Raw genomic sequence first — 22,793 nt, 5'->3', positions numbered from 1 at the left:
TCCAGCCCAAGAGGAATGGGGTGGAAAGACCAGTCAGGAGGCAGGACATGAATGATCAAGATTTTTTATTGTGCGGAACAAAATTAACATCAGAAAATCTGTCCCCCCCCATTCCCAAGGTCCAGGTGTGACCCCACCCTGGCATCACACAGAGTACCTGAGCACAGAGGGAGCTGGCAGCCAGCAGAGTCCTGCTCCCACCTTCCAAAAGGCCAGGCCCATGGCAGCCACCAGTGCTGTGCTCTGGAGAGGCTCAGCCCCCTCCCTGCTCCATGGAGTTTAATCCTCCATATCCAGATTAATGCTCCCTCTGCATTGCCTGGGTCTTATTTTCTGCTCTGGGGATGAGTTGCACTAGGGTTGGGTGCAGGAGTTCACACTGCTGGATGTGTACAGGAAGTACTCTAAACTATTGACACTATATTCAGTGTTTTCTCCATCCACCTCCTGTGTCTCAGCCCTTCAGAGAATTCAGGAATTCACCTGAATTCCAGACTTTTGGTATTGCAACACTGTTTACAACTCCCGCCATACTTAAGGGGATATCAGCAAGGAAAAGGGTCGGGAAGCTGCCATGGGGGGCAGAAGAGCAGAGAAGAGTACAAGTTGGGTGGCTGAACCTGCCAAGTGCTATAAGAATCAAGGAGAGGTGATTCCTGGTACAAAGCAGTACCAACCATGTCAGTACCTCGGCTCCAAGAGGCTTTTTCTTGTGGTTCCAGCCAATCTAATGACCAGAACATCCCCCCAAGGAATTAATAACTACCCCCTAACAACATCTGTCCAAACCCCAGTGCATGTGTCACACCAATGCAGCCCTCTTCTGTGAGCTACAGGACATTCTGTGGTCTCAGAGACTGCAGGAGGTGCCAGTAGGAAAAGGAGTCAGCACTCCTGGACACGAGAAAGCCACCACCGCTTTTTGGACTAGCAAAATCTCTTGAGGGAACAGTAACAAAGAATGATGTGGCACAAACCACAAAACCTCTCTGAACTGTATGTGCAGTTATAATTTCTAACAGGTGAAAAGTGTTCCCACTTGGTTTTGATCCAACAAAAAGTGAAATGCCAGGTTTATTGTAACAACGTTTCCATGTGCGCAAGGCGGAGAGGCGGATCCAAGTGGCCCTAAACCTCTGTGTGATGGGGATTGGGCCCAGCCCCTAAAGCCCAGAGGGGGAACAGGACATTCACAGCTTGGTTTGGGGTGTCCCTGTGCAGACGAAGCCCCTGGTCAGAGCCCTGAGCCAAGGAAATGCGGGCAGGATGTGTTCACGGGTGGCCCACCTACCCTGCTCATACCATCACCCAGGGTTCCCAGGATGAGCCAGCCTGTCCGGGGCAAATAGAAAAGGGGGAATGGGATTTCAAGTGCAGCCAGACATGAGGAATACCCACACTCCTGTTGGGTTTCGGGGAGCCTTTGCTCAGCAGCAGCAGCACACACCCACGCCACACACGTGAGGGTGAGAACACTCCCGACTTTGACGTGTGGACAACAGCTCTGGTTTGGGCAGGGGCTCCCAGTCCTGAGACTGCTCAGGCACACCTTGGGGCTGCCCCATGGGACATTCTCCACAGCACAGGCTGATTTAAGGGCTCAGACTGCTGTTTTAGTAAGATTCTAAACACCAAGAAGCTGCTTCCCATCTGACCTCCAAAGCACATGGGCAAGTGTCTTCACATTCCCCCTGAGCAACTCCAGAAAAACCGTCAGCCACAGCGGCTGTTTGTCACCTGTGTGCCACCTGTCCCCTACCAGGGGCTGCTGGAATACTGCTGGATGAGCCGCTGGTGGCAGGGGTTGCAGACACGCTCGGGGTTGATGCTGGACGGGAGGGGCAGCTCGTGCACCGAGCAGGCTTCACAGAAGGTGCCCCCACAGTTCTTGCAGATGTTCTGGAACGCAGGAAAAGGACAGAGCAGTCAAGGAGAGCTCCAGGTCTTGGCAGATCATTTCAGGGAAGAAGCTGCTAAGGAGGAGGAAAACCAAACCACAGAACAGGGTAGAGCAGGGAACCATGACCCCATCAGCATTTAAAAAGTTCTGCTAAGGGCAGAGGGGCCGGCAAGGGCTCATTTCTTGGAACAGCTCACCAGCAGGCATCTGTGATTCCACAACAAAAAGCAGAGGAACTCAGAGACACAGGGTGTGGGAGAGGGCAGTTCAAGCCCGGGACTTGCCTTTCTTTGGCTCCGGCTGCCCTCCTCCTGGCAGAGCTGGCATATCTCGGCGTGTCCAGGCCCCGACAGCTGCTCCTACAGCCCAAGCCAAAACCAAGACATTGTGCTTTACACAGCTCCTGTGGCAGAGCTCAGCAGCAACAAGGGGGCAACTAAACATGGTTTTCACTGGGAACAAGCTGGCAGCAGCAGAAATTCCCTATGGACAAGACAGCACAAGGCATCCCAGTGGCTCTCTGGGGGTCTGGCTGTGCTTTGCCAGGGGCATGGAGAGGGAAAGGATTTTGGTCCAGCTGATTTACAGGAAAAGAGCAAAACCACCCACCTGCTCTTCCTGTGTGCCGCTGGGTGACCTACAAGGGAACAAGAGCATCACTTGGAGCAGGCCTCCCCTCACCAGAGCCTTTAAATAAAACATCTGTGCTATCAGGGAATTCTCTCAACCCATTTTTAAAACCCTCCCCAGATTTTTGAGTGGCACTCCAGGTTCAACGGGAAGAGCAGAAGAAAAAATTGCAAATGGCATTCAGAACAGAAGGGAAACATGGATCATGAACACAGAAAAGACTGTTAAGGTGTTAGAGCAAAAGAGTTTGGCTTTAAACACAGGTGTGCAGGTTTGATCACTACCCCTGCTGTGAGACATTGCCATGAAGCACCACAAGGCCTGTGAGCCATCACCCTGACCCCACTTGCCTAAACACTCCAGGTCAAACAGGGGTAAAAACCAGGTCAGGCCTGGAAGGTGTTTAACATCTGGCAAAGCAGATTTGAACTGCTTTATGCTATTTTAAGACGATATTTTCCTGATTAAGTCATTGATTAACTCAGTGATTAAGTCAATGGAGAGTGCCTCAAGGGCACAGCAGAGCCCTGACAGGCAGAGCACTTCCAGTGGGCTGTTCCATCCCGAGCCCAAGCCTCAGCACTGAGCTGTGCCCAGGGGCTTTGAAAACGCCTTTTAACTCCTAACACCAAATACTCAAATCCTGCAGCAAGAATCCTCCTCTGTAATAATTCAGCTTGGAACCAAGTGACCCGATCGACAAGTTTACACAGCCATCTTCTTCAAATCACACTTGAAGTTCTTTCTCCAACAGCTTCTCTTTAGGAGGTCCAAACAGCCTTCTCCTTTCCCTCACCAAAGATACTCTGGACATGAGTTCCAAGGTGTCGCATCTAGCTTACTCAATTTTGCTTGAGTAAGAAAAATTAGTAAACAGCAGGTTTAGATGGAAAAACTTTCAAAGGTAAATGGGAGAGACACAGAGCTTTTCCCATCTGAAAGCACTAACAAACAACAGAACCTGCTCCTTCCCTTTGAGAGCTATGGAAAAGCCGCAGAGAACTCAATCAAGGGCATGAGGTTGGAAATCCTTCTTAAAAAGGGAAGTTGGACTATTTCCAACTCCCTGTTGGCACCGAAATCGGAGAAGGGAGAGCAGGACTTGGGAAAGGAGAGGCAGGGATGAGATCTGTGTCCTTCCTTACCTGTGTGGCAGGACACTGTTCTCTCTCAGCGGCTGCTTCAGTTTAGCATCTTCCTCCTGGACTTTGAGCTTCCCATCCTGCCAAAAAGAAACACTCAGCCATCAGCTGCACCAGAGGAGTACTCCAGTCTCCCTCCTGCCACACTGCAAGGGGAGAACTGGCACTGCTATTTTGGGATACTGCTCTGCCCCTCCTTGGCACAGAGGGCTATCTGGTCCCAGTTTCCCCTGGGAGCAGCTCTCAGTGCTTCCTCTCTGCTGTGAGCAGAGGGGAGTGTGCCTCTCAGAGGTGGGGAGAGGTCCCATGACCTCCTGTTGCCAGGAGCCACAGCCACCAGTTGTTATTTGCAGAGCAGAGGCTGAGAACGAAGATGGGCTGAAGAGGTTTTGTAAAAGCTGACCAGAGACAAACTTTCCCATTCAGCAAAGAAAATAATCCTCAATAATCCTTCTCTTCTCCCCAGCTAGGTCACAGCTGAGCCTCGAGACCTAAAGCACTTCACTGAAATTGTGCAATACTGGTCAAAAAAGACAAAATGGTCTGCACCATTCAAGCAGACCAGAGAGAAACAAGGAACTGCAGAAGCCATCTCTGTTACTGCACAGTTCTCATTGCAATTCCAACTGCCTGTTCAGAGTGTATAAAAATCTTCCCAAAGCTTGTGGCACATGAACAACAGCCATTTACTGCCCAAGAAAGCTCAGTAAAAGCAAACAAGCCAAAGGAAAGTGTACCTCAAACCCGAGCCAAAACCCAAGTCACATTACCTGTCTGAGCCAATTCTTTGGGCCTTTTTTGCTTTCTTGGCTGCGCTGGTGACTGTGAGACCATCTGTCTCTTTCCCGCCTTAGCTCCAGTTCTAGGTGGCTCCTGGAATGCCAGGTGGAATTGTGAATAAAGGACAGTTTGGGGACACTTGGCAATGACAAGTGATGAGCTGTTTGACCCTTTCTTCACACCCCTAACTCGAGAGCTAAAACTGCCTCTTGGAACCCAAGGTCGTCTCGCAGTGTGTTTAGCCATAATGTGTCGGGATGAAAAATCTCCAAGTCCTTCATCTAATTCTGGCACCATGTAGCATCCAAGTGATGCAAAACCAGACCCATTTGCCTGTGTCCTCCTAAGCTCACCCATGCACACCCAGGACCTCACACCAATGGCTGACCAAAGCCACTTTGTGCTCGTCAGAGCAGCTTTTGGAAAAAACAAAGAAAAAGCTGGGCCAGGAGGGGAAGAAGGGACCAAAACCTCCGTGCATCCAGGAATGCTCCCACAGAGTTCATCCCATGTGGCATGTGACCTTGCAAGAAGCCACAGATGGGTCAAGGCTGCAGGAGATGCTCTCCTCCTTAAGGGAAAGAGATTTGTCTGTGTCCCTGTCACTGCTCAAGTGATGAGGCTGCAGGGGAACATGTGCTGGCTTTTGACAAGGTCTCTGTTTGAGTTCCAGCAAAACTAAGAGCAGTTCCAACAGGGGGGAAAAAAAAAAAAATCAAAGTCCTGTGTGTCAGATAAGACAACCAAAATCACTGTCCTTGCTCCAGCACCTTCAGTGTTTGCCCCAGGCACAGACTTGGCTGCTCAATCCCTGCCCAAGGACAGCAAATTGTTAATATTAGCTTTGGATTCCCAATTATCAGGGCATCACAGAAGGTTTGAATTGCCAAGCACCCTAGAGACTATCTTGTTCCACCCTGTGCCATGGGCAGGCACACCTTCCACTGGATCAGGCTGCTCCTAGCCCTGTCCAACCTGGCCTCGACCACTTCCAGGGATAGGGCATCCGCAGCTCCTCCGGGTAGCCTGTGCCAGTGTCAAGTGACGTTTTTACCAAGGACTTCCCTCCCTGGAGCTCCACCTGGTGGCATCCAACACACAACTTGGCTCACTCCCTTCTCCATCCCCTGCCTCCCTCTGCCACCACCCCCTCGCTCTCCCCTGGCCACAGCACCACCAGCCCAGAAAAGAGGTTGGAAATGGGTCTCTTCACCGCTGCCTGGAGAGCTCTTCCACTTCCAGCTGGAGGCTGTTGATTTTGTCCCCAAACTCCTGCTTGAAGAGCCGGTTGTCCTGCAGGGCCAGCTGCCGCTCCTTCTCTGCCTGTCGCAATCTGGATTTGAGCCACATGAACTTGTGATAAAAAACAAAAGCCATGGTGGGGAGGAAGACTGAGTTTAACCAACAAATAAAAAACCCAGTGAAAAGGTAAAGCCAAAAAAAGAGAATGGTAAAAACAATGGAAAGGAAGAAAAAAGTTCAAAGCAAAGCAAAATGTAGGTGAACCAGGCAGAAGCTCTCATTTTCAATAGTTTTTATTCTATCACTACAGTTTACAGCCATTAGATGAGAAACAGAAAACATCACTTTTATCCAGATTCGAAGCAAACCTCAAGTACACAGAATTTTAAGTCCAATTGGAGTTGAATGTACGTTACATTTCGGCTTTGCACAGCTAACTGGAACTTGCAACATAGGTTGTAGCTACTCTATTGAGAATTAGTGCATGTTCCTGGTCTCTCCCATGGATGGACACTTTGGCTCAAGCCCCAGGCATCAGTACACTGCCACATTCCCACTCGGGGCCTGACATCAGAAGCAGCCAGATCCTTGAATCTGTCTGATTTCAGCACAGACCTCACCATCCAAACCCCTGTTCCTAGAGCAGAACTGTGCCATGAGACAGGGGCTTCACACCCTAACCAGCTATTCACACTCCTTGACCAAAGCTTCCACCTTTCCCTTAGGATTACTTTTTCTCCAGGGAGTTAGGAGGAGTTTCTAGTAGCAGGTTACTGAGGGGTGAGTGTACAGGTTCAAGCATGCAGCTTGGGCATGGCAGGGAGGTTCCCAGCAGGGCTGTGCTGGGAGCCTGGGGAACAAACCCCACAGTGGCCCACGCTCACTTCCACAGGGACCAGGCTGAGCCCCGTGGAATTTTTAAACACACCGAGGTGCTCCCTTGCTGGGCTTGTCACATCTGACACCCACTGCCCCAAGGAGCACCATACCATCGGTCAAAGGGAAGACTGCCACCAAAGAACTACTACAGGCATCTCAAAGAGCAAAAACCCCTTATTTGACACAGAAACTCCCCAAATCCAACCTTCCAAAAGAAAAAATACCTCGAGGAGCACTTAGAAACCTAAAGTCTGCGTGAGGCCAGTGCAGGGACTTCAGTGATCAGAGAATGTTAGTTTACAGTAGTTCAAGCTACAGTTACTTCAGATTTTGCACCAGGGTTTTAAACTGGCAATTATTTTTCCTATTAAGAGGCATTTCCAAGCATTAGCTCTTGTTCCATTAGCTAATTCCATTTGTTTTGAGCAAGGCAAACTCACAAGAAAATGCAAGAAGTGTAAAAGGCAACTCTTTTCAGTCACCAACTACTTGGACAAGTAAACGGCAAGGACCAAACTTCCATCTCCACTCCCCACTGCTGCACACTGGGTTCCTTCTCCCTTTCTTAATGTTTTTGCTTCCTTTAAACAAAGACCAGATGATTTTTTATAAAACTGGTAACTTCCCTTTCTGGGAAGGGAAGAGACCTCCCAAAACACCTCTCCTCCACTTCCTTGGGTCAAGAAGGACCACAGGGTATGTCTGGAGGGATTCCTGGCAGAGGTAGAAGCAATGCAAAGAGAAGGAGGTTTCCAGGGAACTTACCACTCTACCGTGTTACTCTAAGACACCTATAGCTACTAATTCTGGACACATGAAGTTTAAAGGAATAAGGATAAGTCCCCACCCTCCCCCCAGGTCCCTAAGGCAGAATCCAGGCAGGCCGGTTACGGGAGGGCCGGTGTTCCCGGTGCCGGGCCGGCGTCGCGCCCGCTCTGCTCCGACTCGGGGCCGGACCCACAGAACAGAAGAGATCGGGGAACGGCTTGGGGCACGCACACAACTACTGTCAACAACTTCCAGGGATGCATTTCTCATCTACTTCACAAAAGGGCAACACAGAGAAGGAGCTGACGGTCCCGAGCTGGCCGCGGCCCCGGCTGAGCCGCGCGCGCCCAGGGCCGCGCTGCCGCACGCGGGGACGGCGGCGGCCGGGCACGGCCACCTCAGCCACTCCCGGGGCACTCGCTGGCCAGCTCCTCGGTATGGAACACGCTTTAAATGGCAGGGCTGGGGACTGTTATACCCGACTACATCTCGGCAGAAAAACTCACTGATTTTAAAAACTTGCCAAATTCCAAATCAACTTTAGGTGACAATTAACATTTGAACAGTTGCTTTTAGCAATTCTCAAGTTCTCTCCTCATAAATGAGTTCTGATGTCAGAGCTGTGAGGTGGCCAGACATAAAAATGTCTAATGATGCTTCTGGATCAGTTTGTTTGCTGCACTATTTAAGGTTTTTGCCTGTTTCACCAAATCCTTTTCACTGTATAAGTAAGTCAGAATGAGGATGATGAGAACATGGAAAAAATAAGAACAGCAAGAGAAAAAGAACATATGAATTAGCTGAGTAGGTATCATGAAACATTTTCAAACATAAATATGTCCTAAAGAAAACCACCCTCAAGTGAGAGCACCCAAAGCAGTGCAATGCACTGCTCATTAACCAAGTCCCAGAGGTGCTGCTCCCACTGCTCCCCTCAGGCAGCTCTCTCTAGCCGAGCACTGGGACTCTCCCTTGGCCCATTCTGGATCCATGGGACACTACACTAAAGGACACACCAGGTGATCCTGGCTCCAGTTTCCTGTCTTACCTTTGTTCCAGCTGTTTGATGGTGGCAGCCATCTGATTTGTTTTCTCTTCCAAGCGGCTGTTTAATTCACTCTTCTGTTTCACTCCCATGTCTGAACTCTGGGAAAAGGAGCAGTGGGGGTGGTGTAAGGAGTAGTAAATCCCAGATAAACCCCCATAAATCATTTGGCACACAGAACAACAAGGCAAAAGGCAAAGAGGCAGTAAAAAGTGCTGGAAAAGCAAATGCCAGGTCATTATTGAGAGGACAAATGTCTCGCTGTAGAGGGGCAGGCTCCATCTGGACCCCACAACAGGGCAATGCCACCATCCATGAAGCTTCTTGCATATGGAAAACACATGATGCAGTGTCTGCTAATATTCAATGTCTTAATACAATTCAGCTGCTTTGAACAAAGCCATTGGCTCAAGGAGAGCAAAAGCAACTCCTTCCTGTACCAACTTGATTTGGGGATCTATTCTGGGCATTGTGTTGCTGTTTGGAAGAGTCTGCTTGTGTCACCACACATGAGTCACACCAGGGGCCCTGCACACCATACTGTGCTGGAACACAAGCTCCCACAGCTCTTTTCACACCAGAAAACCACCCAAGAGGCTTTCCCCTGTCTCACACACAAATTTCTGGACCATGATTGATTTTTGTTCAGAAGAAATGGCATTCACCTTTACTCTCTGCCACGTTCCCGTGTCCTCACAGCAGGACAGGAGTGTGCTGCACAGCCTGTGACCCCTCCACAGCCAGCACCTCTCCAACAGGCAGGAGGAATAAATGCACAGCAGCTCTCACTTTCCTCTGGAATTGCCTGCATTTCCTTAGCTCCCTACCTGCAGCTTGAAAGACAGTTCATGCTTTAGAGCCCTGAGATCGTCCAGCTGCTGCCTGAGCGCCACCAGCGCATCCTGCTTTTCACAGACGTCCTTCTCCAGCATCTTCATGGCCAGCTCCATCTCCTGCCGCATCCCGATCTGCGCCTCCAGCTCCTTCTCCACATCCTGGAACACAAGGAGCCCTCAGCATCTCCAGGAGCTGCCCTCATGACCCGGGGGTAACCACCCTTCCCTTCTGCCCACGCAGTCCCTACCCACCAGTGTGCTGCTGCCACAACCCCAGAGTCACACGTCTGACACGTGCCTTAAGGAGACTAACTCCCCAGTCCAGTGTCACAGCCAGGCGTGCAGCATGGCTAGCAGAGTCAGGGAATTCTGCATGGGCCTGTCTTTAGGATGGAGGGGTCTAAGGAAAGACTTTATTTCCTAAAGCATATGTTATTTCCTTAATACCTTCAGGTCAGGCATTTTTCTCCCCACTCTTGTATCTAACAAGAGCTCAGCACGGCCATGACCCTCTGCAGCCCTGTGGGCTGAGCCCCGAGCCCCCCAGTCCTCACCAGGCGCAGCTGAGTCTCCTCCTTGAGCTGCTTCCGTGCCTCAGTCAGTGCCTGCCCGTCAGCACTCCTGTCCTTGGTGGCCTGAGGTAACAGACACAGGTCACTTGCTATTGTGTACTGCCAGCCCTCACTTGACCTCATTACCGGCTTTTCCCCAACACCTGGAATTCTGCAACCGTTCAGGACAAACCAGCACAACTCCTATTTCCTGATTTGCCTGTCCCCCCCACAGTTAGTCCCCCTCCCTCCTGTCCCCTGACACCTTGCCCAGCGAGCCCTAAGCTGTGGGAGCTCCCAGCTCCATCCCCGCGGGCAGGCAGGATTCCCTGGGGCAGGGCCCAGCTGTTCCCTCTGCACAGGGCCCACCTGCCCTTCCCCTAATCCCCTGTGGGGGCTGTGTGAGACAGGCAAGGCCATGAACCCTGCTCCAAAGCAGGCCTTCAGGCTGGGCCTGCCCCAGGGCTCATGATCACACACACAAACACACCAACCTTACGGCTGGACTCCAGGATGTAGGAGCTTTCTTCCTTAACCCGCTCCATCTCTTCCTGCAGTGTAATGATCCTGTTGTTGGCAACTGCAAGCTGGGAACAGAACACAGCAGTTAAGGCACCAAAAACATACTTGACTTGTTTTTTTCTCTCCTGACCCCAGCAGATGAGGAAGATTTGCCTGGAAATGGAGGATGAGCAGCACACAGCACCCTTAGGGACAGGGCACCTGGCTCAGAGGAATTCCCAGGGATGACAGCACTGCAGGCCAACAGATTAATGTAAGTGTTTGGTCAAAGGCAAAAGGAACTTGAGAAACTCCTTCTGGCTTTGTAACTCACAACTCCTGTAAGGCTCACGCACGGGAGCAGCTCAGAGACATTCCAAGCCATGCTATCCTGTGACAAACCCAAACACAACTCCTGGATGCCAGTCTGAGGCCTTGGCAGAGCTCAGGCCCGACACACACAGGGCTGTGACACAGGCGTGCCTTGTCACCACAGTCTCACTCTGCACATGGTGCAGGCTTCCCCTGGCACCTTCACTGCCAAACCCCAAAACCAGGGCAGGCAGCACAGCAATTCACCTCCTGGTACCACACCACTGTGCAAGCAGCACACTAAAAGGCACTCGTTGCACCAGGTAAGACCTTCTGCCACCCATCCGCCAGGGAACTGACCCCCAAACCTTTTATGACATTTATGCCATCAGTAATGGGCTGCAGAGCCATGTTAAAACACAGACTGCACCCTATGCCTCATGTACCCGCTGTCTCTCATGCTCAGGCTGGACATCTCACTTACAATGACATTTTTCCCATTGCTTTTTGCAAATTCACATAAACATGCAGTTGATTTTCCAGCTTGTGCTCAGTAGCGATGGTCAGTGAAATTCCTTGGCAGGTCAGCTATTCCAGTTCCATCATTTAACACCCCTCATTCTGTACACCAGACATCTCAAAGGAATCCCTCCTCCCTGGTTAATCCCTAACTCCCAAAGGCCAAAGCATCTGGTGGTTTTCCATGACACTTACCTCCTCAGTCAGCTTTGTGTTGGATTTCTCCAAGGCATCCACCTTGGCCTGCAGGTTGTTTACTGTAGCACTGTTGAAGAGAAAAAACCCTGCAGTAATCCCTTCACTTTTAAAAATCCTGTTTTGTCTTTTGTTCTACAAGATAATAAAAAGCCAAGAGAAAATGTGTTACCTTAGATGTCTGTTGAGCTCTTCCACATAGTTCTTCTGGTCCAAAATGGCAGTTATCTGACCATCTCTGAGAAAAAAGAAACAGGGCAGCCTGGAACACCTGAACACACATTCCCAAGAGGGGAGCAGGAAGACAACTGTGTGTGCACCTACCCTTCACTGCCTTTCGTGCTGTTCCCATCTTTCAAATACATGGAGAAATCGATAACTCCAACCTGGAGAAGGAAAATTTGCATTTGGCATTAAACACTTGGTTTCTAAGACCAACCCACTGTTGCCAGGTGTGGAAGTCCAGAGTCAGAACATCAGCACCTGCTGTACTTCAGCAAGGGTTCATTACATCAGTAAGCTATGCAAAATCAATGATTTTTCCATTTTAAAGGAGCAGAACAAACTGATTAAGTGAACACCCAGTACCTGGGAGTCCAGGTCCTCTCCCTTCATGCAGAAGTTGGCATCGATGACATTGAGACCCACGAGGAGGCCAGCAATGATGGCACCTTCCTCCTCCATCATCAGTGCATTGGGCTCGTAAAATTCACTGTGGCATGCAGGGCAAGAGATACAGAGCAGTGAGATGGGAAAGATGTCAAGATCTTACAAGAGAGCAGGAGTGAACCTAACTGAGAAAGAGTCCAGCACTCACCTGAGAAGATCCTTTCTGTTAATCAAGGCTTTCATGTACTCTGAAAGTTTCTTCTGCATCAGAGCCAGGCGAAGCCAAGCTCTTCCTCTGCCCACAGGTGTCCTGCAAAGGCCAGAAACAAACATTTCCAGACACCCTGCAAGGCACAGTCACCAACAGCTCTCATAACCCCAGCCTACCTCAAGCTTCTGCACTTCCAAGACAGAGCTGGCACTGGTGCAGAGAAATACAAGGTACGTAAGCACAAACAGGTGCAGACCAATTAGGCTGCCACTGTCTCTTAACTCATCATGTTTTTGTTGCCATACTAAAAGATTTCCCTGGTTTCATCCCTGCTGGATGCTGCCAGACAGATCACCTGCTTCAGCTCATCACCTTCTGAGTCACAGCCAGTTGTGCCTAAGTGCCAGGAACATGCACAAACCAGCACAGCTGTCCAGCACCACTCCTCGGGGTGGGTGGGGCTGGACAGGAATGTGGCCAGGCAGCTCAGAAACACCAGCTCAGTTCTGCTCTCCTCGGGGGCTTTGCTCCTCAATGCCCTCACAGCATGCCACGGGCTCAAGTGCCAGTCCTTCCCCCCTCTTCTCCCAGCCATGGGGAGCACAGGGCTCTAACACACTGACCTGGATGTCTGACCTCACCAGGCACGAGCAGCAGCAGCCCAAGGAAGCCATGGCCAGTACTGCCCACCCCTGCCTCACTGACAGGACCTGGCACTTCCCAAGGGTCACTGTAAGCACAAGAAATGCACCCTAAAACTGGGTTTAAAACTGCTTTTAGAAATGCACCCTAAAACTGGGTTTAAAACTGTTCTTGGCTTCCATTCATTTCCCATTACAACGCTCTACAACAGGAAGAAGTACCAGGAGCTCAGGCACAGCACTGGTGCTGTCAGCTGCTGCAGGAGTCCTGCACACACCTCCAGGAAAAGCATTTGTCTGTATGAACATGACTAATACTAACCCAAAGCAATTTATTGAATTTATCCACCTATTCTTTCTGCAAAGATGACTCCATCCTTAGTCCTGATCCTCATACAAAAACTTCCTTGCCCATTTTTGCTATTCCAGGCTAAAAGCTTCTTACACTTTCTCTTACCATGAAATAGGCAAGCCTGAATGTGATGTCTGAAATTGCTACGAAACTTTTACAAGTATTATATGATTCCTGTGGCTTTTTGCCTCCCCTCTTTAACACAAACTACTATCTTCTCCAGCTTGGTGCCTAAGCTTTCTTCTCACAGACACCGTACCTGAAGTCATTTATAAGAAGAATTACCTACATCAGCCTCAAAACTACTTAAACTGTTATAACCTTCCTCTTAATTCCCTTCCTCTTGAGTCTGACTTCATAAAGGCTCAATAAAGGCTGTTCCCATGCCTGAGGCACAAGCAGTAAATGCACTGCTGCCCTTAAGTTGCCACACTCTTAAGAGAGCAAGAACATATCCTGTGCTCTCCTGCTGCAGATCCTTGATGAAAAGTAAGAGAGCAACGATCCCTTTTTACCTGCAGAAGGTGACAGATGCATTCCTCAAGGTGCTGTTCGCCCTTCCTTCTCTTCTCCAGGATCCCTCTCACAATAAACCCATATTTTGTACTCGTGCAATACAGGAGTGTACTTACTTCAGCCCTGGGAGATCCTTAACACTTGCTGTAATCTCTGCAGCCTCAGGAACAAGTTTTTCTACTAATTCTAGAGGTCCCCAAAATGATTTATTTTGCCCAAGAAAAGTCTTTTTGGCTAAAAAACAAAAAGAAAGAGAAAATGAGCCCGTTAGACCTGTGCTGATATAACACATTCTCAAACAAGTGAACAAATTAGCCAAATCTTGCCAGAATGGTTCCTCTGGGGCTGCTGCTGGACAGGCACTTGGTATCCTGGAATCTCAGGATGGTTTGGGTGGGAAGGGCCCTAAAGAGCACCCCTCAGCTTCCCATCTCCAGCTACAAGGACAGCACCTGAAGGCCAGTCCATACTTGGCCATTTGGGCTGCGAGTCAGGATTTCACCGTCAAGCACATGCTCTGCTTTAAAAGCAGCTTCAGCCATGAGCTGCACACAGCCCAAACCCTCTTTTTAGACAGAGCTACTGAGAAAGCAGCTCTGGGGTTACAATTCTTCTTCCAGCAAGGGGATGCATTGCTAAAGCACAAGGAGGTGTAGAAAAGGTGTCACGAGCTTGCCAAAAGCCAGCTGAGTGCCTGATCACCGAGGAACTGAACGGCTGTTTTCAACAGGGCAAGCCACAGCTCAGCCTCCCCCTCCAGCAGGTTCTGTGCCCTGCTTTGGCCTGCCCAGCGCAGAGCGGTGACAGCAGTGACCGTGCCCAGCCCCTGCTGTGTCCCCTGCAGGCTGCAGAGCCCCTCCAGCCCACAGGGCTGCTGCTGCCCCGGCGGGCAGGCCAGGCTGGTACCTTTGAGGCCGTGCTTGAGGCAGTGCTCCATGACCACGAAGAACTGCTGCAGGGGCGCGTAGTCCGAGTCCAGCGTGCGGCCCAGGTTCAGCGCCGACTCGATCAGGCCCTTGATGCTCAGCTTGGCCATGTTCATCAGGTTCATGCGCTCGTTAGCCATGAGGTAATTGGGGTCTGCAACAAAGCAGGGAAACGCTGCTGAGCAACAACAGCTGCCTTCAGCACACTCAACACCCCACCTGGCTCTTTCTTTTCCTCAGCTTTGAAGGCATTTTTGGGGCAGCGAGTTTCCCCGGAGGCACTCTGCAGGCCTTTTGTGGAGAAAAAGCAACACCAACTAGCAGTTTAGGGCCCAAGCCACAGCGGCATGGGAACAGACAATGTACCATACTGATACATTGGGTGTGCCTTAATACCTCATACTGATACATTGAGGGTGCCTTAATACTTCAATTCACTGCAGGAGCTCCCTACTTGCACCAAAGACACATTTGGAGCCTGGCGTTCATCCTGTGCTCTGCACCTTGACAACCTGTCTGTGACCATCACTTGTTCCAACTCACATTCCCAGCTACAAACCAGTAAGAATCCTCCACCTGTGCTTTGTTCTGGTTCGTTCTTCCGTCTAAAGATCACCCTGGACCCCCCTCAGACTTAATCCAGCAACATGTCTCTATCCCAACTTGCATCTCTCTTCCTCAAGACTATTTTTTAAGCTTAGATCCAACACGAAGCCAACCCCCGCTTCCCTCTCTTGGTTTTAACACTACCACTGGTTCTCCCCAGTGAGGAGCTGATCTTCATGGCTCTTAAGAGGTCATACTAAACCTCCAAACTCACAGATGTCCCAGGATTATATTCTTCCTCTTCCACGTTACCAACATGCAGCTCTTTAGGGCTGCTACTCACACCGAGTTTGAGCTCCAGTTCTCAGGTGCAGGTAGTTTCATCCCTGTAAATCCCCCGCTTATCCAGGGCTGCTGCCAACAGCCAGGGACCCTTGAACCAAGCTGCCACCTCGAGTTAATTAACTACTCCTGGCAACAGAGACCTGCCCTGAGGATATCTCGGACTACAGACCTAAGCAAGAGGCACCCTGTCAGCACCCAGCAGCCAGAAAGAGAGCCAGGAGCCCAGCTAATACACCCACACCTGAGTGCACGTCACTGTGGGCTGGGAAAATCCAGCACAGGGAGAGGGAAGAGCCAGGGCAGCACCAGCATCCAAACCTGATAGCACAGCTCATTTATTCAGTCCCTCCAAAAGCAGCTCAGGACAGCGCTTCTCTCATTCCCCTTCTTCTTCAGAGGGAAGCAGCACCACAAGTCTCCTTCTCTAAATTTATTTCCATATTTATTTCCATAGTTGAGAGAACTTCCAAGTACTCACGTACGAGTGCAATGCTCAGAGCAGCACTGGCCTGCAGAAAGACTGAACTCTGCGAGGTGTTTTTACTGCTTTCACAACTACTGCTGCCTGAAGGGGATGGGTCTGGCTGCTCTGGAGGTACCCTGAGCCCGTTCCAGTCCATTCCCGCCCTGCAGTGTGGCTAACAGTCACCATCACTGGGAATGGAGACTCAGGAACGAGTCAGGCACAGGACTGCCAACACAGAGAGCTCCTCCTCATCCTCTCTCATCACATCTCCTCACTGGCCGAGGCTGCTGCCCTGATGGGTGGCAAGGCATCCACAGTGACTCTGCTTGGGGGGCAAACCCATCCCTAACACAGAATTAAAGCAACTGTACAAGAGAGCACAAAGGAAATGCTCCTTTGGCTGTGGTTATTGGCTAATTTCAATAGAAAAATAGTTTCACCATATCACAGTAATCCAAGGTTTCTGCTTCCTCAGTCTGCTCGGAACAATTGTGCTCTGCATGTGCAGTTTAACCACGATTCTCATCTTGCAAACCAGTTAGCTTATATAGTGTGGAACTGGATGACATCCCTGAGGTTTATTCCAAAAATGAAATGCTAAGTAATTGATACTCTTTGCTCTATTACTGCACCACACACACCTTTAAAGAAGGCAGGGGAGGCAGGCAAGGCTGACTTGTACACAGTAAAACTGTCAGGCTGGCTTTAAGCTGGGACAAGTGTGATCCTGATGTGTTCCATCTGAGCCAGAACCTCCTCCATCTTCCTTCTGCCTCTAGCTGCAAAACCTCTGCCTGGCCTTTCCTACACAGCCCACATCATAAACTTTAAAGTCAATCCCCAGCCCTTGAACTTGGCCTTGCCACAGGGTTTGGGTTTCAAACGAAGGAATGACCTCGTAGGACATTTTGTTATTTAAATATTGCAGCTTCTACAGAACAGACATCTTTTCTAACCAGCTGCTTCCACGAAGATGTTTCCAAAAGCATTCGAGAATCCTGTAATCTGTTTAAATGGTACAATCTGTACCCAGGAACCTGAAAGTCAAGAAAGAGTCAATGCAATACAGGATCTCAAAGGGTTAAGCTGCGACTGGTCTTGGTACTTCTCATTTGGTGACAGTAAATTTTATCACTCCTCATGCTTACTCCAAAAGAAGGAAGAAGCAACTAAAAGGAAGCTAAAACTTGAATCAAAGGCAGGGAATGATGAGACACTGGAGAAGTGAACAAACTCACTGCAAGCAATGCCAGTTCATAAGCATTTCATCATGGTTCTCCATCTTACATCAGGAACAACAACTTAAAGTAAGCTGAAATTTAACACAGCAGAGAAACCCCTCTCACCTGACAAAATAAACGCAAAACAACTTGTACAATGTTTCATGAAAAGAAGTCTCAAGGCCCTCTTTTTTTCCTCAAAGCCTGCCTTGGAAAACGCCCTTCTCTGAGAAGCAGCACGAGCTGCTGTGCCAGGAGAGGAGGACACTGCCTGTGGCTGAGGAGGCTGCGGGCAGCACCCGGGCACAGAACCAGCACAGCAGTTAAAGGCACCACGGTGGAAGAGGAGCAGCAAGGACCACTGTGCTCAGTGCCTGAGAACATCAGCCTTTTGTGCTGCAAACACCTGAAACCCGTGCAGGAGCAGCTGTATTTAATCATCAAAGTACCCAATTGATTAAGCACTTGCTACATCGGGGATTCAACTATTTCACATTTGCAGTGCTTCTTAAAAACCAAGGAAGAAGTGCTATAAATAAGTTCGTCGTTTAGATATTCACAAGTTTTTAAAAAATTTGCAATGCAAGTTTTAGAATAATTTTTGCCAAGCCTTGGCAAATATTGCCAGAAAATCTGAAGCATCTAGACAGAAACACTGCAGAAAACCTAAAGCTTTAGAGTGATTTCTGAAATATTTTTTAAAATTTAGCTTCCATATGTTGCTGCAACCTTTTTAGCTGTGCTTCTGCCAGGCTCAGGAAACTACTGCTTCTGAAAGCATTCAGGAGGAGGCCAATAGCCCTTGGTGATCTACTTCTTCTACCTCCACCTCAAGTCAAAACAGTAAAAAAACCCGCAAACATTTATTTAAGCAACACCAGGAAAATGCAGGAAAGCCACAGCTACTGGCACTGGAAAGGCAAACTAATTGCATTTGGCACTCAGGCTCAAAATAATAGTGCAGAAGCCAAGGATTAGCACAAACAAGAGCTGTGAGATGTGGGTGTGGAACGCACCTTCGGAATCATCGCGCAATTGCTCCACCACATCTGTCAAATCCTCCCAAGAGTCTTTGCAAACAGCAAAAGGAAAGGAAAAGAAAGAAAAACGTCATGCAAGCCGTGATCTAAAGGAAAGATTCAAAATCAAGGTGTAAGAAAAGCATAACTGAAAGGGAGAATTGCATCATACAAGACTTAATTCATAGTGGCATAAGATCTGCAAGTCAAAAAGGTTCATTAGTCTGCACAAAGCAATAGAGCAAAGCATTTTTCTCCCAGAGTCAGACCTGGGCAGGCTTCAGAAAAGCTGCAGAAGTTTTGTTTCTGCATTAACACAGGCAACATTTTTGTAAAGCACACCCTAAAAACAGAAGCAACAAAAGCATTACTTTATATTTAAGATAAAAGCACTAAACTTGTGATATTTATGCAACATCAGCTTTTGCTTCAATTTTCTCACATCAAGCCCCAAGAAGAGCTGCTGGCAGGGACACAGCCGCCCATGGGAAGCAGGCACGTTCAGGGAAAACACACACTGAGGGCATTTTGAAGGTTCAGCAGAGCCTAAACTCTGTTATGACCCTCACCCCAAACGACAGATCCCGCAGAGGTGACCCAGCTGAGCCCTACACGTGTCCCAGGCTGATGATGATCCCCCAAGGACTCAGCCAGGGGAGCAGCTCACCTTGGCGGGGCCAGGGAGGTATCCTGGCAGAGGAGCAGGCAGGACAAGGAGAACTGGTTTCAGCACACCCACTGCGTCCCTGTTCCAAACCCAGCCAGCCGAGCCGGACAGGGGCCCCGCACCCCGGGCATTGCTCGCTCCCTACTTACGCACCAGCGCTAACCCGCCATCGGCACAACGTCCAAAGCCCGGCAAAGGCTCCGGCCCCCTTCCCAGCCAAGTGTGCCGGCGATCTGAGCAAAGTCCAGAGCTGCCGGGCCCTCCTCCCTCCCACACAGAGCCCGCCTCCTGCCCCGGGAGCTGCCGCAAGAGCCGGGAGCTCCAGCGCCGCCGGGTCAGAGCCGAGCCCCGCAGGGCCCGGGGGCTGCCCGGCCCTGCCCGACCTCACACCGCGCTACGGAGGCTGGGCCCAGCTGCCCTGGGGCTGAGCACTGCTGCAGCAGCTACAAGCACTGCCCTGGAGCAAAGCCCTGGTGTTTAAAGCCAGAGCCCGGGTGATGCTCTCCCCCACGTGCCACAGCGACGGCTTTTGGGTCTCGCACGACAGGCGCTCAGCTTCCCAAGGGCCAGGAGACCGAACCCCACTTCGGGGTACGAAGCTGTCCCTGATGCTTCCCGGGACCCCGGGACTCAGATCCAGACGCTGATCATCCCGGAATCCCTACCTGCACACAGTAAGGGAAACCACACACCACCACTGCCAGCTCTTTTATCTAATGCTGAGAGGTTGGTTTCTTTTCTTAACCCAAAGCATAAAAGGGAAGAACATGCAACCAAAACCAGATTTACCAGTACCTGGGTAACAGGGACAGAGACAACTGACAGGCTTCATTTCTTCTTTCTCATTTATTTTTAACCCTTAGCAAGTAACCCACGTAAAGCTCCCAGAGAAATACCCAGAGGAGTCACGAATATTTTCTTCTCTTCCATCCCTACAAGCCATAAGCCCATCTTCCTACTAGCAGGAACTGCACCAATTTAAACTGGTACTATGGCATTTGCATAGGTTTAAAGGCAAAAGCACACACTTAATTAGCACTTGCTTTCCTATTTTTATTCCTTCTCCATGCATCCAGCTGCACTTGGCATAGAATTCACTTCTTCTTTTACCTTGCACATTTTCCTACTTGTCTGGAAATTCCACCAAACAAGTCAGGGGAAAACGTCTTCCCACAGAAAAATCACAGAGACCTGAAACTCTATCACTTCCATGGTCCTTCTGGGGTGTGAAAAACTCAATATTTTTGATTATGATGCAAAGTATTTAACTCGCTATATAGGAAGTTTAGAAAACAGGATGATCAAGGCTTTTCAGTCTGAATAACAAGATTAACTCATTCCAACCAGATTCCCAGGAAGATTAGTATTATGGACCTAAATATCCCATTGGAATGAACACTCAAGCCAGTTCTTCAGGAGGGAACTGGAGACCTTGTCTCTAACACACTAATCACAAAAATCCCATCTGTTATTTGTCCAACAGAGGGGTTTGGAGTCACTCCCTTGGCTGACACAGCAGCAGCATCTCACTGAAGGAAAGGGAATACTTTCCCCAGCCAAAGAAAGCTTTGACAAGTAAACCCTGGGAGAATGGAACAGCATCAAAATTATTTCACACTGCTGTTCAACATTTGCTTTGTTTTTAAAGGCTGAAGTTATTAGGCTAAAATAAAGCTGGGAGTCTAAGCCTTTCTGAACCAATGAACACCATCTCACACACAGCAACTGGATATCAAGTTCCTCTAAAGACAGATTAAATAGAACCACAGACTGCCTTGGGTTGGAAGGAACTTTGAAGTTCATCCCATTCAAGCCCCTGCCTCTGTCCCCCGCATGGGCAGGGACAACTTTCCCTGTCCCAGGTTGCTCTAAGTCCCAACCTGGCCTTGGACACTTTCAGGGATGGCACAGCCACAGCTTCTTTGGGAAACCTGTGCCAGGGCCTCACCACCCTCACAGGGAAGGCTTTGTTCCATCAGGAAGAAAAGGTCGCCGGCTTTTAAATAGGTCAGGACTTTTAAAATTATTTTTAAGAACAGAAATTTTAAACAACCTCATAGGGAGAGGCTGAGCCATCAGTAAAATAACCTCAAAAACCCCAAGGCGTCAGTTTTGGGAAATGAAAACTGAGCTTGATACACAAAGTCCTGAGTGATGCTGCCAGGTCAGCCCTGCTGCTGGGAAAGGCTTGGCCCAAATCTGGACAAATATTCCTTTATCATGAAAGGGGAACCTCTGGTAGCTTTACAGCACTTCAATTGCATTCTGATATTCCTTACATCAGGAATACATTTAATAGCAAATGAAGCGGCTAAGGAAGAAAATTAGGTAGATGCTGTTCATGTTATGGGAGGTACAGAACTAATTCTTTCAGGTTAGGTTTGCCAACATGAGGGATCACTAACTGTTGACAAAGAAAAGAGATCAGCAAAGGGTTTCAGCATCATACTCTAACACTTGGCAAGCCCAAAACCGGGGCAGCCACCAGGCAGTCTGCAGCCTGGAATGCCAGGAACCATCCACTCAGGACAAAAACCCAATTATTTTAAAACCCCCTGCATAACCATTCCACCTCTAAATATACACATGTATGGACAGTCTTGCAAACAGAAGAAAAGAGCAGTCTTTAAAGATCTGCAAGAAACCAGAAGGAAATAAAAGGAAATAAGTACCATTTGGAAATTCTCCATCACACTCTCCATTACACCTATGGGACAAATAAACAGCCAGTGTATACCACATGAAGTCACAGTTTAATCCCACCCAAGTCTTACTCCCATCCCCACGTGATTACCATCAAATAATCACCCGATTTCTCTATGTGGCCACTGTGTGCAGCTGTATGGAATGCTTCTGCACAACCAGCCTCTTTTCAGAGGGAAACACATGACTAACTGCCATGGGAAATTTCTCATCCTATTTTAGCCCTTGACAGTTTACACCCAGAAAATAAAACCCCAAACCCTTGGGTTTTCCTCCCCATCTTTCACTTCCCAGTTCGGTTGACACCCAAGTGGTTTCTCTGCAGCACTTGTGACTCGCCACCTCTGAGGGATTTAACCCTGCCCCAAGCTCCCCAGCTCTGACTTCATTTAGACCAACACAGCTTAAAAGAGCAAAGAAAATAACTCTTAAGAGAAATTTCTGCATTGAAGCCTCAATTACACAACCTAACTGCTATTCCCAAAATTTAGAACCACAACCACGCTGGAATTCATTTAACTTCCATTTCCTGACTTCACTTTTTTTCTATTAAATCAGGTCTCCAGCTCCTTCCAACTTCTCATCTATTTAGCAGTTTCTATCACCAGATGTGTTTTAAGAGGCCTTTTACAAACACAGAGTGGTCTCATGTAGGTTTTTGTCCCCACCTGAAAGGTCCCTGCCACTCTGAGTACGATTCAGATTTGTTTTCTAATGGGAAAGGCCCAAAGCACTGAAAAATTCCACCTCTCCCATGACTTTACTGTTCCTATTCCACACTATCAGAGAAACCCTAAACCCAAGCTAACTGTTGTCAGTTGGCACAATAAAGCATCATCAGTAAGGTTATGCTGCTTCCCTAAACCATTTGAGGTACGAAAAACACTTGGATAGAAAATGGAGAAAAAAGGTAAAATCTGACTGAAGAGTCAATAATCAGTGCAACAGACTAATGGGCAGGAGGTTTTAAGAAGAACATTTGCTTTTCCTGAAGAGGTCCACAATTCCTTTTCTGGCCATTCTACAGAAGTACATGCCAGAAACTAAAACTTGTAAATTACTGGTCAAAAAAGAAGAAAAAAATCTAACCTTAGCTTCTGCCCTATAGAAAAGATAATTTCACCTTTGCATGTTACAAAATCTAATTCCAATTGCTGCTCTTAGCGCAAATAGAGGAGGATTAATAGAGAAAGGAATACTGTAATTCCTCAACGTTCTCTCAAGTTGGCACATGTATTCCTTCTGAATGCTACTACAAGGTGAACCCATGAG

General features: G+C 48.9%; 1 protein-coding gene across 13 annotated transcripts in view; it reads right to left on the bottom strand.

Moving 5' to 3' along the window:
- Positions 1–48: 48 nt before the first annotated feature.
- The window catches only part of RUFY3 (RUN and FYVE domain containing 3), a 39,911-nt gene continuing 17,166 nt past the window's right edge, over positions 49–22,793 (bottom strand). For 7 of the 13 annotated variants that reach the window (XM_059843573.1, XM_059843569.1, XM_059843571.1 and 4 more), the window contains 17 exons: positions 14,536–14,709; positions 13,746–13,863; positions 12,118–12,219; positions 11,889–12,012; positions 11,625–11,686; positions 11,473–11,538; positions 11,301–11,370; positions 10,268–10,360; positions 9,777–9,857; positions 9,214–9,381; positions 8,390–8,487; positions 5,666–5,785; positions 4,443–4,545; positions 3,676–3,752; positions 2,510–2,537; positions 2,185–2,259; positions 49–1,899 (listed from right to left, as the gene is read on the bottom strand). In XM_059843573.1, coding sequence (XP_059699556.1) covers positions 1,756–1,899; positions 2,185–2,259; positions 2,510–2,537; positions 3,676–3,752; positions 4,443–4,545; positions 5,666–5,785; positions 8,390–8,487; positions 9,214–9,381; positions 9,777–9,857; positions 10,268–10,360; positions 11,301–11,370; positions 11,473–11,538; positions 11,625–11,686; positions 11,889–12,012; positions 12,118–12,219; positions 13,746–13,863; positions 14,536–14,709 — 1,703 coding nt within the window. In that variant the 3' untranslated portion in view covers positions 49–1,755. Of the gene's footprint in view, positions 1,900–2,184; positions 2,260–2,509; positions 2,538–3,675; positions 3,753–4,441; positions 4,546–5,665; positions 5,806–5,971; positions 8,062–8,389; positions 8,488–9,213; positions 9,382–9,776; positions 9,858–10,267; positions 10,361–11,300; positions 11,371–11,472; positions 11,539–11,624; positions 11,687–11,888; positions 12,013–12,117; positions 12,220–13,745; positions 13,864–14,535; positions 14,710–18,818; positions 18,841–18,971; positions 19,105–22,793 lie in introns of those variants that run through there. The other 6 variants (XM_059843579.1, XM_059843578.1, XM_059843575.1 and 3 more) reach the window with 5 other exon arrangements.

Source organism: Haemorhous mexicanus, chromosome 4 (assembly GCF_027477595.1).
Source record: "Haemorhous mexicanus isolate bHaeMex1 chromosome 4, bHaeMex1.pri, whole genome shotgun sequence".
In the NCBI taxonomy this organism is placed as follows: Eukaryota; Metazoa; Chordata; class Aves; order Passeriformes; family Fringillidae; genus Haemorhous; species Haemorhous mexicanus.
The sequence above is the reverse complement of the archived record's forward strand: the minus strand, read 5'-3'. Positions and strand labels throughout refer to the sequence as shown.